We start from the raw sequence: 17,356 nt of genomic DNA, 5'->3' as shown, positions 1-17,356 counted from the left end.
AATTGCAATACCAGGTCCCATTTTATATGGCTCGTGCTCTTTGTCATGAATATGTTTTGACACAAACAAAACAGTAAATGTGACATGTAATGAATCATTTCAGGAGCATGGTTATAAACCATGAATGCAAATTTGTATACTGTTTGGACCAATCATAGTTTTTGACTTTCACTCACCTACAGCAAGGCGTTAGGCGTATAACTATAGTTGTTAACACTGTGGTACCTAAAATTAGTTTAAAATGTATTCCTATCAGCTATTTAATGAAAACCTTTCAGTGTCAAATATAGCACTTTAAATATTTAGATATTTAGATATTTTCACATCATCAAATCCACTTCAGTGAAAAAGCTGCAAAGATGTAATATTCTTTACCAGGGGGCAAAATTGTTAAGGATTATAAAACAATGTGCTATCCATGTTGGTGCAAATTAAACTTAGGAAATCACATTGTATTTAGTTTTACAGTTAACAATTATTTTGAATTGATAGATTACAATGTGCTTTGATACTATGATATGGAAACTATGTGGCTATAGCAGTAAAAAAAAATAAAAATTAATAAAAATAACTACCGTAACAGGTGACAAGTAAGACCCATAAAATATCAGTATTTCCAAAACACCTTAAACACCACGAGAAAAATAACAGTCATAATGGGCAAGTGCCAGCCCACATTCTGATCGAGATGCATTGTGAAACTAAAATAAACACACACAAAAAAACTAGCAACTTTTAAAACAAACGTGAAGTGAATAACACAAAGGGCTTGATTAATTTTAAAATGTCCATCCAGCTATTTATCCATCCCTAAGATGAAATTATTTTTGCTTCTCCTGACTCATCACTTTTTTGTCACTGCGTTTTCATGAAGCTGTTGCCAAATGGGATTACAGTCTAAGCTGTTGTTGTAGGGTCTCTGTCTGTGTGAGTGTGTGTGCCAAAGCCCCTTCATCTTCCCTTCACACTCCAGAGTGACCTCACAAATCTCCTCCCGCCCACCATCTGGACACCTACGCTGTACTTTGCGTATAGAAGCTCCTGTTTTTGTTCGACAAATTACAGACCACGGCTATCAATGAAAGAGGCACCTCCGAAATAGGCAATGATCTGATAACACGATGAAGCTCAACCAAGCAGGTATTAAGTGACTGCTAATCCTGCTTTAGCACAAAAGGTGCTCTCGTGTGCGTGCGCCGGCGTACACGGAACACGTACACGGAATTAAATGTCAGCACAGAACACTGATCAATAAAAAAAAAAAAAAAAACTAATCCTCTAAATAATGAAGGAAATAATTCCCACACACAAACCAGCAGGCCTCTGCAGAGGCTGTGAATCCTCCCTGAAACAACCGGAGGTGTGAGAGATCCATCAGTTTGCCCAAGGCTGCCGAGACAGGAAAGTAGGAGAGACAGATGGACTAGTTTAACCACAGTAAGAGAGGCTGACCTTCTTCAGAGTGGGAGGAGGAGGAGGAGGAGAGGGAGGAGGAGGAGGATGAGGGGGAGCAGCGCCAGTGTAGGGAGAAAGGGGGGAAAGGAGAGAAGTGTCAAAGAGAGAGACAATGCCTTGGAAATAGCTGTCATCAATCTTCAGTATCTCCACAGACACAGAAATCTCTGAGAGTCGGGGTTAGAAGGATTGCAGTGTGTATGAGACGGAGATAGAGGAGGAGGAAATTAGACTTACAGTACAACACTGCTGCGGGCGAGAGGGGTTAACAAACATTGACACCCAAATCAAATTATGTGGAAGACAAAATTACTGAGACTGGGGGGAGGTGAGGAGACGTAATTACAACAGGCCTCTGAAAGAAAACACCTACTGATAGAACAAATAAACCTGTTAAAAGATCACAAATCCTTCCAGAGGGTTTTACCTCAGGAAAGAGAAATGATCATCTATCCATCCAGATTCTGGCCGACAACGAGTTACTGCATTTAATGTTGAATCAAGTGGCGCTGTCACCAAATGCTAAGGCTAAAGACAAAGAGTGGTCAACACACGTGATTTCGGAATTGGGTTGAATCCTGTCATCAAAAACATTTAACAAGGTAAAATAAAAAATAAAAATAACGCTGGTCATAAAGTGTCATGATAATGTTAATATGTGAGTCAAATACAATATCACATTCTTTAAAATAAACATAAAAATCCCCTATGCTCTCCAACTTCTCGCTCCAACGTTCAAAGATTAGATCATTTCACAAACTGAGACACCACTTCCTCTAACATGTGCATACACAACATTTGGCAATTATCAAATAATCTAAGTATAGAAATACTGGAAAATACTGACCTCTCACCAGTTTTCAGAACAGTTTGATTCTCCACAGGAAAGGGGAACTGCAAACTTTGCTCACCAGTTTCACTCCACTCCAAGGAAAATGCTTTACGTTCCAGTAATAGACAATATCATACCTGCCAAGTACAAAGGCAGAGGTGATAAATGGAATGCATACAGTGCAGTGCAGATTGCCATAATGGCTTCCAATCTGTAACGGTTAGGGTCAGGAAACCACCCGGTGTTTGTTGAAAGTTGCAACTGGTGAGCAAAGCTCAGTTTTATCACATTCAGCTTTCTGATAAATGATTTAGTTCTTTGTGTAATGGGCAACCCAATTCACCACATCCAAAATCACACTGGTTTATTTCTATTAGGTGATTGGATCAATCATACACGTAAATGTTTTTGTTTGTCTTTCAGATGTGATGCTCCCTTCCAGAGATCACGTACTGAGCATCCTCGATTTTTACACTGGATCCCCTCACTTTACGCAATCTTCACCATTCATTTGGGGTTTGGACATTGAGGCCACAGTTATTATATATCATGTTGTGACAAGTAGCATTGTAGTGAAAACAAAGAGATAGAACGAGGTATGACATGCAAACAAGGCTACAAGTCCAACTCTGGACATCACACATGTGTGAAAGGTTGGTAATACTTGAGTTTGTTTTGAAGCTGATCCTTAAGGAATAACAATAACACACACTGACCTTTATTTACGAGGAGTCGTCTCAGTATGCTTGTATGATGTCAAGTGAAAGACCCATCAATTGTACACATACACACACACACACAAACGCGCGCGCGCGTGCGGGCACTGATATACAAGCAGTTTTTCTTCTTATATTAATTTCAAGGGAAAACCTTATATTTGTCTTCCTTATCTTCTTTAAAACTGAGTGCATACGTTTCCCCTTTTTTCCCCATTGTATACAGAGTTTACAGTTTGCTAGTTAAAATAATGAACACCATGACTTATACCTTTTGTTAATTTTAATTAAATGCAAAGTTTAGTTATTTATATTATGAGCTACTTCTGAACACAAGCATTTTTTTTGGGTAAATTGCTCAGCAGCTGCAGACTGGAGCTGGAAATGAGCAGACTGCATGCCACCGGACAAGAGACCAGGGGCTTTTACAACACATCTGTTCACGAACGCGACTAGTGAACACTTGAGTGTCCTGTTTTCACTCAGCTTCCAAAATCTCTCTTTCGTTCCCTTTGCTCAAGGACTCTTGAATGATAAGTGGATGGATGAAAATCATGCCCAATTGCATGCAAGAGTGTTGTGTTTGTGGACCGTAGCCTCGGGATGAAATAGCACATCTCATCTCAACTAATTTATGAAGAAAATTTTCCTAAAGTTACAAATCCAAATTAGATTGCAAACCCTGATTTTAAAAAAACAAAAAACATTTGTTTTGCTCATTGAAGCATTTATATGTGACTCATGTTTGGTCGCGATGGCAACATAAACAAAAGAAGCTTGATTTCAGTTTTGTGAGTGCATGTTTATGAGTGAAGAAATAAAACTAACAATGTAAAGCGCTTGCGAAACTGAAAGAAAGCAAAAACAATTCAGGTGATTTCTATGTACCATTTCCTTCATCAGTACATGGGATGTGATAGTGTACAATTTAACAGCAGATCTAATGGCTGCTTTTTCTCCATACCTCTCTCCGACATTTCAGTATAATCACAAAAATACATCTGCACATGTATCCAGATGTTCAAAACTTGAATCTACAGCAGCATGATCATTCCACTTAACACATCAGGTCAGAAAACCTTTAAGTCCTGAGAAAAATCGATTCTCAGTTAAAACGAATTTGAAAAACTCCATCCTTCCACTTCTTTTGCCGCTCGATGAGAAGGCTCCTGGAACTGATCCCAGGGCACTGGAACCGATCCCAAACCCTCACATATGATCATTTAAAAAAGCCCATTCAACCTTGAATGCATGGTACTGAGTTGTTGGAGGAAACTGGAGTCCTTGGAGAAAGTCCAAGCAAGCACAGGGAGAACACGCAAAGTCTCTGCAGAAAGGTGCATCCAAGACTTGAACCAAGGACTTTCTCTATGCAGCGTCTTCTATCCACTTCTGTATTCATATTTGCATTATCAGAACAGATTATTTCAATTTCCTACATTTCTTTTAGAATATTTTACATCTCTAGCTGAGTTAGAATCATAAACAATGTTTGTAACAATCCCACAAATGACTGTTTTTCTCTTCCTTAATTTGAAAGTACCACTCAAGTATTTATAGTAAATAAATTAAGTATGCAGTTTGTTTTTTTACCCCGGGATATGGCATTAGCCAACGGTTTAACGGAATCAGTGAAGTAATGATGTCCCTTTGCTTAATACTTACAAATTAGACTCTGCTCTTCACAGGAAGCAGATGGACTAAATCTCTCTAAATAATAAGGATCTTTACACACCTATAATCAATTGCTGATTTGCATAAAGAGTATTCTCAAAGATGGAGGCCGTTCATCACAGAGAGAAAAATTGGCTGTAAGTGGAGACGATTTAGTACCGTGACAACACTCTCCGATGAAGTGGGCCCACAGATAAGATGACACTCAAGCCACAATGGCTAATGAGGTAGGAAAATAGAGTAAGAAAAAAATCCCTGAAGTAACAGCTAAAGCCTTGAAGGAATAATTATAGGATCCTAAAATCTATTTCTATCTTACACATCAGTCACACTGTGTTGTTGCATGCAGCATGGTGTTCATTGTTAAATACAATGGGATGTTGTTTTCTTAAAAAAACATATCTGAACTTTACTTAAGACCAAAATGTTTATGTAAATGAATTTTGATTTGAGACATGCATTCAAAATGCCAGCGTTTATGTATGAGTTTTTGAAAATTGCAAAAAATATAATGGTTGTCAAGTGATTACAGTTTATGAATTATTGGAGAAAACACAGAACTTTGGTAGTTTGAATACAGTAACATCAGCCATAGCATAACAATATTTCAGACAACCATTGAATATCACTTTTAAAATGATGAATTATAATTAATCATCAACACCATTCCCAACTAAATAACTTCACATAGACACTCACCCTCTCCACACGGCTTGGTGTGTAACCTGTAATTAATTTAGACCTAGAAGCTGTCGGTGACTTTCAGATAATACCTAAAACTCAGATAGTACATTTGACAGTATTTCAAATAGATAAATAAAAACATTCGAGTTGGTTCTCTTGCCCTGTGCAATGACCTTTCAAGGCCAGACTTGGGGCCCTTTCTGTGTGGAGTTTGCATGTTCTCCCCTTGTGATTGCAGCTGTGGCTCTGTCTCCCAATCCAAAAAATTATAGGTTTGATTCCCTCATGTCAAAGTGTCCTTGAGCAAGACTGGAGACGATTGTAAGATTTAAGATTGGACTGAGCGCCTTGCATGGCAGCCGCCTCCAGTGGTGTGTGAATGTGTGTGGGTGAATGTGATTAATGGTGTGAAGCACATTGGGACTGCTCGAGCAATTGAAAAGTGCTATATAAGTGAAATCCATTTACCCTTTGTGTGTCTGTGGGTTTTCCTCCCAGAGAGTAAAAACATGCATTTTAGATTAATTGTTGGCTGAAATTGCCCAGGAGGTGTGAATGTGAGCGTGTGTGACTGTCTGTCCCTCTGTGATTGTCCTTTGATATGCAATAACAAAAAGTATGGGTGTTCCTGATTATGAAGATCAATTAGAAATGTTTGCTAAGAAGTTCAAATTGATTATTTATTTTGGGTCCAAACTGACTGTAAAGTTTGGACCCGTTGTGTCAACTATTAAGGCACATAATACAATTTAAGTAGTAAAATGTAACTACAAGATTTTAGCATTTACACAAAATCAAGGCATTCATACCATAAATTCCAAATGTCATAATTCATTGTGTTTAGCCAGTATTTGTTGATTTATTCATTATAGACTGCGAAGAAGCTCCATTACATTTTTCTTATTTTCGCGGGGAGTACAATGTCTTACACCTCAGGGCCAGCTTGAAACTCCCTCCGGCTAGCAGCCATCCATGAAATGAGAAAATCTATAATGCATTTAATTCTGTTCTCTGTAGATCAAGGCCCTGTCTCCCAATGGCACCAGGGGGACTACAAACACCACATCAACCTTCTTTTAACCCTTCTGCAGTACCCAGATATACAGTAGTTATCACTCAGTGTCAACCACCTCCATCTCTCTCTCTCTCATGCACATCTACGAGACGCACTTTTGCATCGGCATCCTTTCTTGCGCAAAACACTCTTGTGTCTGCATTGATGGGCTATACTGCAGCAATAGTATCTCCTAATTTACTTCAATGGCTCTGTTTTCTCTGCAATGATCTCACTGTTTTGGCTACAGCCGCACAACGTGTGGCTTCAGAGGGGAATTTCCGCTTGTCGATAGTCTAAAGTGGATGTTCTCTATCATGTCAAAAATAATCAGTATGGACAGGTACACGTGGATGAACTTGCCTGCATGGAGCTGTTCATATCAGGTCCGCAGGTTTGATCTATTTAGGAGATTGCTTTTTCAGTCACGGAGAAGTGCTGTAAGGTAACGACTTCAGCCTGGAGGGATTGCAGTCACACTCTTAGTCACGTTCGCTCACAGCAGTCTGCCCTTTAAAATTATCCAAAGACAAAAAAAAGCTGAAAGAGGCAGATTTCTGGCAAGATTTCACTGAATTTCAATTTACCGGATGGCTCTCTGGGTTACATAATGCTACACAGTCGACCGTGGACGTTGCTGCTGATTTATAAAGGCTCACAAAGGCCTGCCACATTCTGAAGGTAGCTAGTCTATAATTGGAAATCCTGAAATACGAGAATAAAATGTTTTGAGTGATCTTGAACCAAACACCTCACTCAGCACAGATAAACTACTCCCTTTGTGTCCGTTTTCTTGTACTTTCAGACATTGTGCCGATGTGTGACCACAGAACAGCAGCAACGTTTGACAAATGCGGCTCAAGAAAAATGCTAAATGGACGGATACACATGATGAGTCTGCTCTCCCATTGTTGTTGACACTGTTTATGCGTGTGTGTCACCATCTCTCTGGGCAACAGCCTGGCCATCTTCTCTCCTGTTGTCCTGTGTGTGTCATGGTGGCTGGCAGGCAGGCCCTGCCTCATGATGTTAGTGTGCCTTAAATAACTAGGCCAGTGTCTTGATGGATTGTGGTGTATTGCCCACTTGGATCCTTCTAATCATTAATCTACCAATAAAGAAGTGACACATGTTACAAAGGAAGAGGGGATACAGAAGAGAAAGCGCCTCAACAGTATTGTGATGTGCTCCATTGAATCTCATCAGAGAGATGAGTGAACACAGATAAGATGAGGAGTGGTCACTGTAAAGCTCAGCCATCTTGCTCTGTTATCTCATAAATGTGACTAGTGGACACCATTTACCTGCATTTTAAGGTATCAAAATAGATGTGAAAGTTAATTTCATTGGCAAACAAACAGCAGAATTTTCAACTGTGAGTTTTCATTTTTATATTTTTATGTCAATGTGTACGTTTTCTCCACTCAACCTTTAACTCTACATTGAGTAAAATCTAAGTAGAGTCATAAAGTAAAGTGCTCTTGAGGTGATGTGTAAAAAGGATTATAGTTGACACATCAGAGCATTCATATTTCATGCATATATGACTTGTTAGCTGAAGTACAACATATTTCTTTTTGATTTAAAGAAGTACATAAAATCACACACAATGTTCACATAAAGTCTACTTCCAGAGCATATAAATATAACTCAAAGACATGCACAATTGAGGAGTGCAGGTTACAGTTTCTAATATGATTCTAATTTTAATATTCTTCCAATTAGGAGTCAGTGAAGCAAATAGTCCTCCATCATTCCATTCATCTTGCAGATGTTCATGCAGAGTCAGACAATCACCTAAACACATCTACAGCCGATTTAGAATCACTAATACGTCTAACAGGCAGGAAGAGGAAGCAGAATTTCACCAGGAAAATGGATGCAATTGCAAAGAGAGCCTGAAAACTTCCCCCAGGAAGGCCCTGTCTTGGTGAGATAGTCCTAACCACTGCACCACAGTGGCACTATTTAAAACTGTAATTTCAGTTTGATCAGGAAAAGTGTGCAATTTCCATGGTGTGTTGTTTTGGCTTGAAAATATCACATTACCCCATTCAGTCGTTTCTGAGCAAACAACCATCTCAACTCACTTCTGAATTCTGCACAAAAAAATAATAATAATGAGTTGATGGCTTCAGTTTCATCTCTAAATTATTATTATTTTAATCACATTTCCTTTGAATGGAGTGATTGCACCGGTGTTACACGTGCATTATTTAGCCTGCTAACTCTGGTGTGGCCTTTGCAGTTCTACAAGACCTTAATGAGGACACACTTGAGAGATCCCTTACAGGTTGTGACTTTTCTCTGCCAGGTCGTCCTCTCTGGTGCATTTCAGCATAATTTCACCTCCAGTTTTATTCTCGTGTGATGATTTAGTGAGGAAATCATTTCCCAATCACTTCTCATTTTACCCAGGGCTAGACACACATGATCAATGAACTCAAATCCACAAACTGGCTCCCCGAGCGTATAGATATACGCAGACTAGATCATTTAGGCGGCGGTTTGAAATAAATACGGTTGATGATTGAAATAATATCTTTATAGTTTTAACTATTAACAATACTATGTAAACATGCGTCTTTTAGTTCATCGGTTTATGATCAAATCGTGCTTTAAGCGAGAGTCATGTTCGTGAGCAGTGATCTAGATGCTCTAGATCTATGGCTGTTCAGTCGTGCCTGGAGAACGTCGTGAACGCGCATGTCAGGCTCGCTGCAGAGACCCCGCTGCCTCGGCTCTCACGATTAATCGTGGGGATGGTGTTGACAGCGAGAGGCGGCGTACGGACGGCCACTTTTCCGCGTTAAATAGATGTCCGGACCGGCTAAGGTGACATCCACAACGGGTGGAACGCACACGGCATCATCATCATTATCATTATTCCCCACAACCTCGCCGTTGGCGGAGGAGGAACGACGCTGACAGGCCGACGTTCACGTTACTGATGGAATTCCCAGCCGTCGCTAGATGGAGAAACCGAAAGGGTGGACTCGTTATAAATAATTAAAAAAAACAACAACACATCTGCTGCTGGAACACAACGAAGGGGGAAAAGAAGAAGAAGAACAACAACAAAAAAGATGCATCTGCACCAGGTTCTGACGGGAGCCGTGAATCCCGGGGACTGCTGCTACTCGGTGGGGAGCGTGAATGACGTCCCGTTCACGGTGAGGCTTTATTTTGACGTTATTCCCGACGAGGCTAACAGGGGCGGTGGAGCTAGCACCCCGCCAGCTGCACTCCGTGTGTGACATGGAGCGGCTAGCGGGCTAAAGCTAGCCCCCGGGTTTAGGGAGCTAAGTAGCCACACTGCCGCACCGAGAGAAACCCGCGGACAGGACGGGAGGGCTGCGGGGGCATCCTCCTCCTCCTCCTCCTCCTCCCCGGCTGCCCTCCACACTGACAGCCGGTCAGGCAGCCGTCGACGAGTCAAGGAAGCTCCTCCAGCCGTCCAACCGCAGCGGCCGCCTCCGCTACGCTTTTCTTTTTTTTCTTTCTTTTTTTTCTTTTTTTTTCATTATTTATCACCGTCAACGCTAGCCACTCAAATGACCTTTAGCTGCATCTCGTAACGTTAGAATTACTGCAAGGGAATCCCTTTGTGCAGCCAGGACATTATCGGGTCAATATTTGCACCGAGCTGAGCTTTATATCTTTATTTATTTTATTTTATTTATTTTTGTATTATCTCTCTACAGCTGATAATGTACGGAGGGTGGTGTGGGGTTTGACCAAATTGCGCAATATCGCCAGAACGCAAACGCTTCGTGTTTGCCGAAGCAGCTAAGCTCGCTCCCATTTGGCGTTAAATCCTCCTCACGGATCATCAGCTCGCTGTCATCCCGGCATCAGCTGCGCCAGTCCTGACGTACACAGCCTTATAAGGATACATGAGGTGGAAAGGCTCATCTGCAGGAGGAGACACATCTTAAAAGAAAAAAGAAAAAAAAAATACGACAAACAACAACCTGTCTCATCAGTTCACCTCCAGTGCATCACATTTACATCTCCACAAAACGCCGTCTCTTCATATATGTTGACATCCAAGGGCTATAAATATTCACTTTGCCTGTCTTCTGGTCTGGCAACTTACCAAAATGACTCTTTGTGCCTGAAGTTGACAGGGCCGAGAAGCAAGAGTCAATACTCCGTTTACAGTTGCGAGACATGGCGAGATCGCATTATATTACAGCCTCTTTTGTTTGGCAGGCAGGAAATGATACACAATGTTTCATAACTCCCAACAAATGTTGTGGCTTTCGGTCAAATGAATAGGTTGGCGGGCTCCTGCAGAGGTTATTCTTATCACAACGGAGATGCTCTTTGCCATCTCTATAACATTTGGTCTTGTTTAAAACAATATTTTGTATGTAAACACCGAATGACCATATGTTCTCCTGTCATAGTTGAATAGATAGCGGAGTTCAGGGATTTTATCGACAGTGGGGTGATCTCCTGAGCAACAAAACCTTCCAAAGCAGAAATTATTTTGAGCTTTAGCGGAGTAATGTTCATGTGTTTGGTGTTTATTACATTGTCATGCAGTTCATCATAGAATGAAATGATACAATAATATGTTCTTTTATGGCAAGGTTTGCTTCTCTCAAAGATTTCGTAGGAAATAGTTGGATTGTGGATGACGATGAATTCTCAAGCAGCTTTGAAGCTGCGTCGTTCCCTCGTGCTGAGTTCACAGTACGCCTGGCTAATGGCCGCCAGATTTGGGTTGGTCTGTTCCTGCTGCTCGTTAGTGAGGAGGTGTTGTTTTATTGTTGTTTTGACCTCATAGCTTCATAAATATTATGGCGGCACAGGCACACTCGTCTCTTCCCTTCCTGGCTTCTAGGAGTATAGTACATTAAATCACTCACCCTCTCTGTTATTATTCTTCTATTTTTTTTTACACAAGAGTACTTTGCCTTTGCGGTCCAAATGTAAAGAGGCAGATGTTGTACGTGTTGTTCTATCTACAGACAGAGATGGTGGTGAAGCTGAAGCCTTGCATGTTGCCACAGGCCGCCAGTTTCTGTGCCTGGTGTTTTCTTTCTGTGTGGGAGAGGGTATTTGAAGAACACTCGGCATCACGTCCAATTCAGTTACACTCACACTGACCCCAAGGGCTCCTGGGCCAAACCCAGACAAAACCCTCATGCACCCAACCACAACCGCGAGGTTTTCACGTCCAGCAAGGCCTGCGCTGCGTTTCATCTCCGACATCGACACGCTGACAGAATCAGGAAGAGAAGCATTTAGATGTGAATGGACGGTGAACTACAGGTGTGCTGACGCTACCGTCCAGTGAGGCTAATAGTTGATGGCTATTGTCGGTTCTATGAGTAGAATAACCTGACTGACTTAATGAAGAATTACACGACACTTAAAAGCAGTGTTTTTTTGTCGGGATCGTGTTCTATAGCGATTTAAAAAAAGCCTATTTTCATGTCGGTTATCAAGCTTCTTACCTGATTGGTCCTGATGTGATTGCACCCACAAACAGCCTAGGTTTGATATGCAAAGCTGCAGATGTGAGATCTGCTAAAAATAGAATACACGTGTAAACCACAAAGCACAGTGAGAGCGCGCATGGACAAACTATGACTTCACATGTCTCCATTTTTCCCATCTATGTCATCTCTTCATCTTTTAAAGATCCTGACCAACATCAGAAAACAGACGTGTCAAAACTGGCCGTGATTTTCTGAGATTGCATAAATCCTGTCGGGAATTGTTTCTCAGGCAAATGTGCAGGCGTATATTTTCCAACTTTCACTGCTCCGGACTCATGACTACTTACACCTGTAGGCAAAGTCCCGTCAGGTTTTGTTGGCCCGTTGTTTGTGGAGATTTGCATGTGTAGCGGCGGCGCTTGCATATTGGATTCCGATGTGAATTTCCAGAGACCAATCAAAATAGAATTTTTTTTTTTTTTATGTGCCCACAGAGAGTAAATTATCCATGAGAGGCGAAGACAAAATCTCGAGTCATAAACGTTTAAATTCACCATGGAAGCAGCTCTATAGTTCACTTGAAAAAGTGAAATAATGTCAAACTGTGCCTCTAAAAATCCTCCACTAAGTTGCCGTTGCCAGTCTGACTGGCGACTTTGATCAATTTCAATATGATGAGACTCGGTAGCAGAGACAAGAAAGACTGAGGCTATTTTCAGGTCAGTTTATTTTTTTTGTTGTTGTTCACTGTTTAGTTGCAGTGAACAGCAAGTCCCATATGGTCTGACAGTAGACAGCGAGGATCAAAGTACATGTCTGTGCTATAGGCTTCCCCGGGGATGGTGTCTTATTACAGACTGACGGAAGCACCAGGTTATAGGTCACAACTGATCAATCATGTTTTTAAATCTCTGCAGTTGAAGCGTTTTACTCTTTCCTGAAGTCGGTGAGTAAACACGGACATTTGAAAAAAAAAAAAAAAGAAGCCACATATGGTAGCAGCTGCAGATGTGGGCCATGCTCGCATGATTGCGTTAGGCTTGGGTAAGAAGAGGCGTCTGATGGAATGAAGGCAGAAGTGATCTGTTCCTCTTATCTACTTTCATTGCTGCAGCACATGACCACATTCACTCCTGTCCTTGGGAAAAGAAAAACTGGGGCAGTAAAACAGCCAATTCTGCCTATTGGTGGTTTTCATTTTTGAAAGAAGGCATTTTAAGTGTTCCTTATCAGTGAGATGTCCTTTATATATATATATATTATATAGATATCTTATATTTTACTGGACTTAAAATACAATTTGCTGAGTGACTTCCCACAGCCACATTGAGGAAAGCAACCCATCTGGCAGTATTCTTCAGATCCCTTTTTCAAATACATTTTCTGAAAATGTCTGAAATGTATATTATCATGCTGTGTCGTGGATTCAAATATGTTCTCGGCCTTTGTGTGTGGTATTTGCAAGTTCTTCCTGGGTGGGTTTTCCACCACAGCCCTTAAACATGCATGCAACCTTAAATTCCCCGTTGGCATGAATGGTTGTTTGTCTCTGTGTTTGTCCTGTGGTGGACTGGTGACCTGTGCGGGGTTGAACCCTGCCTGTGCCTCCAGCGCCCCACGATCCCAAACGGCATGAAGTGGAATGAGAAACCAAATCATGCTGCCATTGAAGTACCAAAACATTTAGCCAAAGGTGTCCAGTAAACAATCTTGGACATTCGTGGACATTTATCTGCAATCTATCATTTGTCAAATTATTTGCAGCTGCTTTTCCACCAGACATGCTTTATTACCCAAAACCGCTTTCCCCAAATTTTATTAAAAATTATTTTTTTTTAATTAAAATTGGTCCATCACACCCAGCCCACATGTGCTGATCAGACACTAATCCATGCTAACAAAGATAATCACATGACAGGTCCACAACCTACAATTCCAATATGTAACAGTCAAACAATCAGTTTCCATGTGGATGTGACAGATTTGTCTTGTTCATATAGTGGATACAATAAATATGTCCAAACGTTTCTGAAATAGCAAAAATCCCGTGTAGACAGAATCTCCAATTTCTCAGTGGTGTCTTTTGCTTTAACAGATAAGCCCATTTTGATAACTAGATTATATTCATTGAAATACTTTTCCAGCAAATATCTATGTTATATGTCCTCGGAGGATTGACTTCAAAGGGACTAAAGTCATAGTTGAATGGTAATTATGGGGTTGCTTTCTTCACAGCTATTTAAAGATCTGTTCAGTCATTGATGTGACAGAAAGATAAGTCCAATAGACTGATCTTTTCAGATGTGTGTGTCATTAAAAGACAATATGTGGCACCTCTTGATTATTATTGAGGTGCTGGAGCCTCGAGATGTGACTCTCGGCCATGACTGTTCAATATCTAATTTCCTTTGGGAGGATCTCAAAAGACAAACGCAATATAAGAAAATCTATAAAGTAAATGAGAATGAAAAACATTTTAGTCTCTTTTGTTTATACCATCAAATGCTTTGTATATAATAAGGCTTTTCTCCAATATAGTGCGAGAAACTTTGTGTGTATTTACTTGCAAATTGTACAATGTGAGATGTTTTGGTCTCACATTGATTCTTTTCCAATTTTTTTCTCAAATGTATGTATATTATCTATTGAGACTCATTGCATGTACTGTATTTGCTTTAACTGCTCTACCTAAAATGTACTAATACGTTAATTTAGTTACCTATTATGATTTACATTTGTGGTTTGAGATTAGTACTTCCATATAACAGTGCTCTTTCTCTTCTTGGACCCAAATTGTTTTTTGGCATGCTCTTCCTAATAGCAGTCTTTCTAATGTAGAGCAAATATTGTGGTAATTTAACGACTTGATTTAGAAACATGTCATTTATTAGAATACAGTCAGTCTTTTGTAATGTTGATATCTTGATGGGAAATGTGTGATATATTGTGCTGCCCTAATGTAGACGGAAAATATCTGACTGAGAAATTCAATGAATACACCGATACCGTCACGTCTTTGTGCAAGAACACTAACTCTGATTGAAAACCAAAATTGTGTGACCGGTGAAAGGAATGCAGGACGACTGGCCCAAATTATAAGAACAAAGCAGTGATGATGGCTTATCCTGTCTCAGGTCGATACATGTAAAGTTCACTATCGCAGTGTCCTGCTCGGAAATGAACTCCCTGTAGAAAATGGTACATTAAGGACACATATTCTCATTCGTGTGTGTGTGAAAGAGAGGGAGAGAGGTGGAGAGGTGCAGAACAGTTGGAGACGGTGCGTGACGGTGACCGCCTTTAATTCCAGCTATAATGTGCATAAGCCACCGCTGCAATAATAGTAAAGCACACATCTTCCTTTGGTTTCTTTTGTACCCGTCGCGTCCATATTATGTTACAATATGTAAAGTATAACTTCATCCCTGGCTGTCACTTTGTCTTATACCTTTGGCGAATAATCCTGTCTTGTTGTGTGACCCAGAGTTTCTCGGCTGCTCCTCCTGTTCTCTTGAATAATGAACGACTGGAGCCGTCATCCTGACTGTACTGTTGCTTTGAGGTCAGCGGCCTGTCTCCCAGGTGCTGCTGCTGTTCCTGCCATTCTGCCCATGTATGCCAGCCGCCACCTATAATAATCGGATCAATTTTCCCTCCAGCTCCTCTTGCAAATCTTAATGCAGATCACCTCGCGAGTGGAGGAAAATTGCCCGTGTGGTGTCTCTGTGTGTTTCCAAGTACGGTTTCCATGCAGTCAGATAGCAAACTGCATCCAAGGGTGTGTTCGTGGCATTATTCGTCTCCTGTGTTGGCTTTGCCGTTGCAGGCTGCCAGTGCTGGTTTAAAATAACGGCCAAGCTGTGCTAGTATTGCACTCTTCTCATACAGTATTCATATTAGTGTCATTGAAGGCCTTGTTTTTTTGCGTCGGAGTAATGATCAGTACAAATAGTGCTCCAGCAGTCCGGGTTTAAGATTCCCATGATGCTCCTGTGAGGCTTTAAAATGCTCGATGCAAACATGTGCAAGGTTCATTCTGAAGAGGCAGTACAAAAGCAATAATTCAGAGTTTTGAGAGAAGATGTGTCTTAAACGTGTTTGTGGGGATGCTTATCTCGGTTACGTGATGCGTTTTGGGAGAATGACGTCGGATTGCTTCACTATACCCTGAATCAACCTGCATTAAGTCATGGTAAATTATAACTCACTGTGTTTTAATTTAATGGGTGTTTAGGATCAACACATTGTCTTTCAAACAAAAATAACCTCGGAATACATGAAGATACTTACATTTTGCCACATTTGTTTCCATTTATGACATGAGACTAATGCATCTTATAAATCACACTTTTTATTTTTGTTTAGATAATTACTCTTCACATCATTTTCCATATCAGATAAAAGTGCACTCTTGCTCCAGATTGGCGTTTTCTGTTTGTAGTCATGCTGCTCTGCACTATTCGGATAATTATATAATTTCCTGGAAGGGCTACTTGTATTTCCTGAGCTGTTGTTCCCATACTTCACTGTGATTAGTAAAACGGCTTGAGAGATGCGCCTGGCTTGGAGTTTATGAATCACCAGTTTCTGTCAGCACTCAAAGGTATTGTGTGGCTGTATATGTGTAAACCACAATGTGCACTCGTGTTCTTCAGCGATAATGTGGCCTGTGATGCACTGATTCTCTTCTCTTCTTCTATATACGTTTATTTCAAAACTTTATGGAGAAATGTATTGGCAATGAGGCTTGTCTTGTTCCATTTGTTTGTTTTTCAATCATCCGATTTTGTTCCTTCTCGTCTGTCTGTGTTTCAGGCCTACGGCTCAGGGTGTGATGTAGTGATACTGGCGAGTGACTTTGATTGTGTTCAGATTATCCCGGGAGCTCAGAATGGAAACATACAGGTGGGCTGCGTGGAGTGCTCCCACCAGCTTGGCAGGGTAAGTGTCGACTGCACACCGAGACACGCTCCCACACACAGTTCGGGTGTTTTTATTATTTTTCTTTCTGGGTTGCCAGAAGACATTACCAGTGACGCTGAGCATAAAGAGGCACATTTAGCAGTGCTTGCTGCCGCCTTGCACTGCCCGTGCTCTTGTCTCCCTGCTCTCCTGCGCCACTCCCCTCCTTGCCCCGCTCCTGTGGGAATGACGGTGCAGAAGCACTGATGGGGGGTGAGCAATGTTGTGATGATGAACTCAGTTCTTTATTTTTAGATTGCTGCATCCTATGGAAACACAGTCTGCGTCTTTGAACCTCTTTCGACCAACCCAAACAAACGCCACAAGGTAAGTAGGGCTGCTTGAATCGGACTTTGAGACTTGTATCATTGCGTTCTGGGTTGGATCACACCTGTGTGCCAATAACATTGCATGGTGTGTGTCGCTCTCCCACCACTAACAGCAGCTTAACTATCAGTGGCAAAAGACAGGGCAGTTCTTCCTCGATGCCATCACCTACAACTTGGCTTGGGACCCACAAGGTACA

General features: G+C 41.1%; 1 protein-coding gene across 1 annotated transcript in view; it reads left to right on the top strand.

The window, feature by feature from the left end:
• The first annotated feature begins 9,137 nt into the window (after nt 1–9,137).
• dmxl2 (Dmx-like 2) overlaps nt 9,138–17,356 on the top strand; it is a 37,715-nt gene continuing 29,496 nt past the window's right edge. The window contains exons 1-4 of the mRNA XM_080496958.1: nt 9,138–9,588; nt 16,684–16,809; nt 17,086–17,157; nt 17,273–17,351. Of these exons, the coding sequence (XP_080353084.1) occupies nt 9,502–9,588; nt 16,684–16,809; nt 17,086–17,157; nt 17,273–17,351 (364 nt within the window). The 5' untranslated portion in view covers nt 9,138–9,501. The remainder of the gene's footprint in view (nt 9,589–16,683; nt 16,810–17,085; nt 17,158–17,272; nt 17,352–17,356) is intronic.

The sequence above is a fragment of the Blennius ocellaris genome (genome assembly GCF_963422515.1).
Source record: "Blennius ocellaris genome assembly, chromosome: 1".
In the NCBI taxonomy this organism is placed as follows: domain Eukaryota; kingdom Metazoa; phylum Chordata; class Actinopteri; order Blenniiformes; family Blenniidae; genus Blennius; species Blennius ocellaris.
Note: the sequence above shows the minus strand (reverse complement) of the source record. Positions and strands in the feature narration are given on the sequence as shown.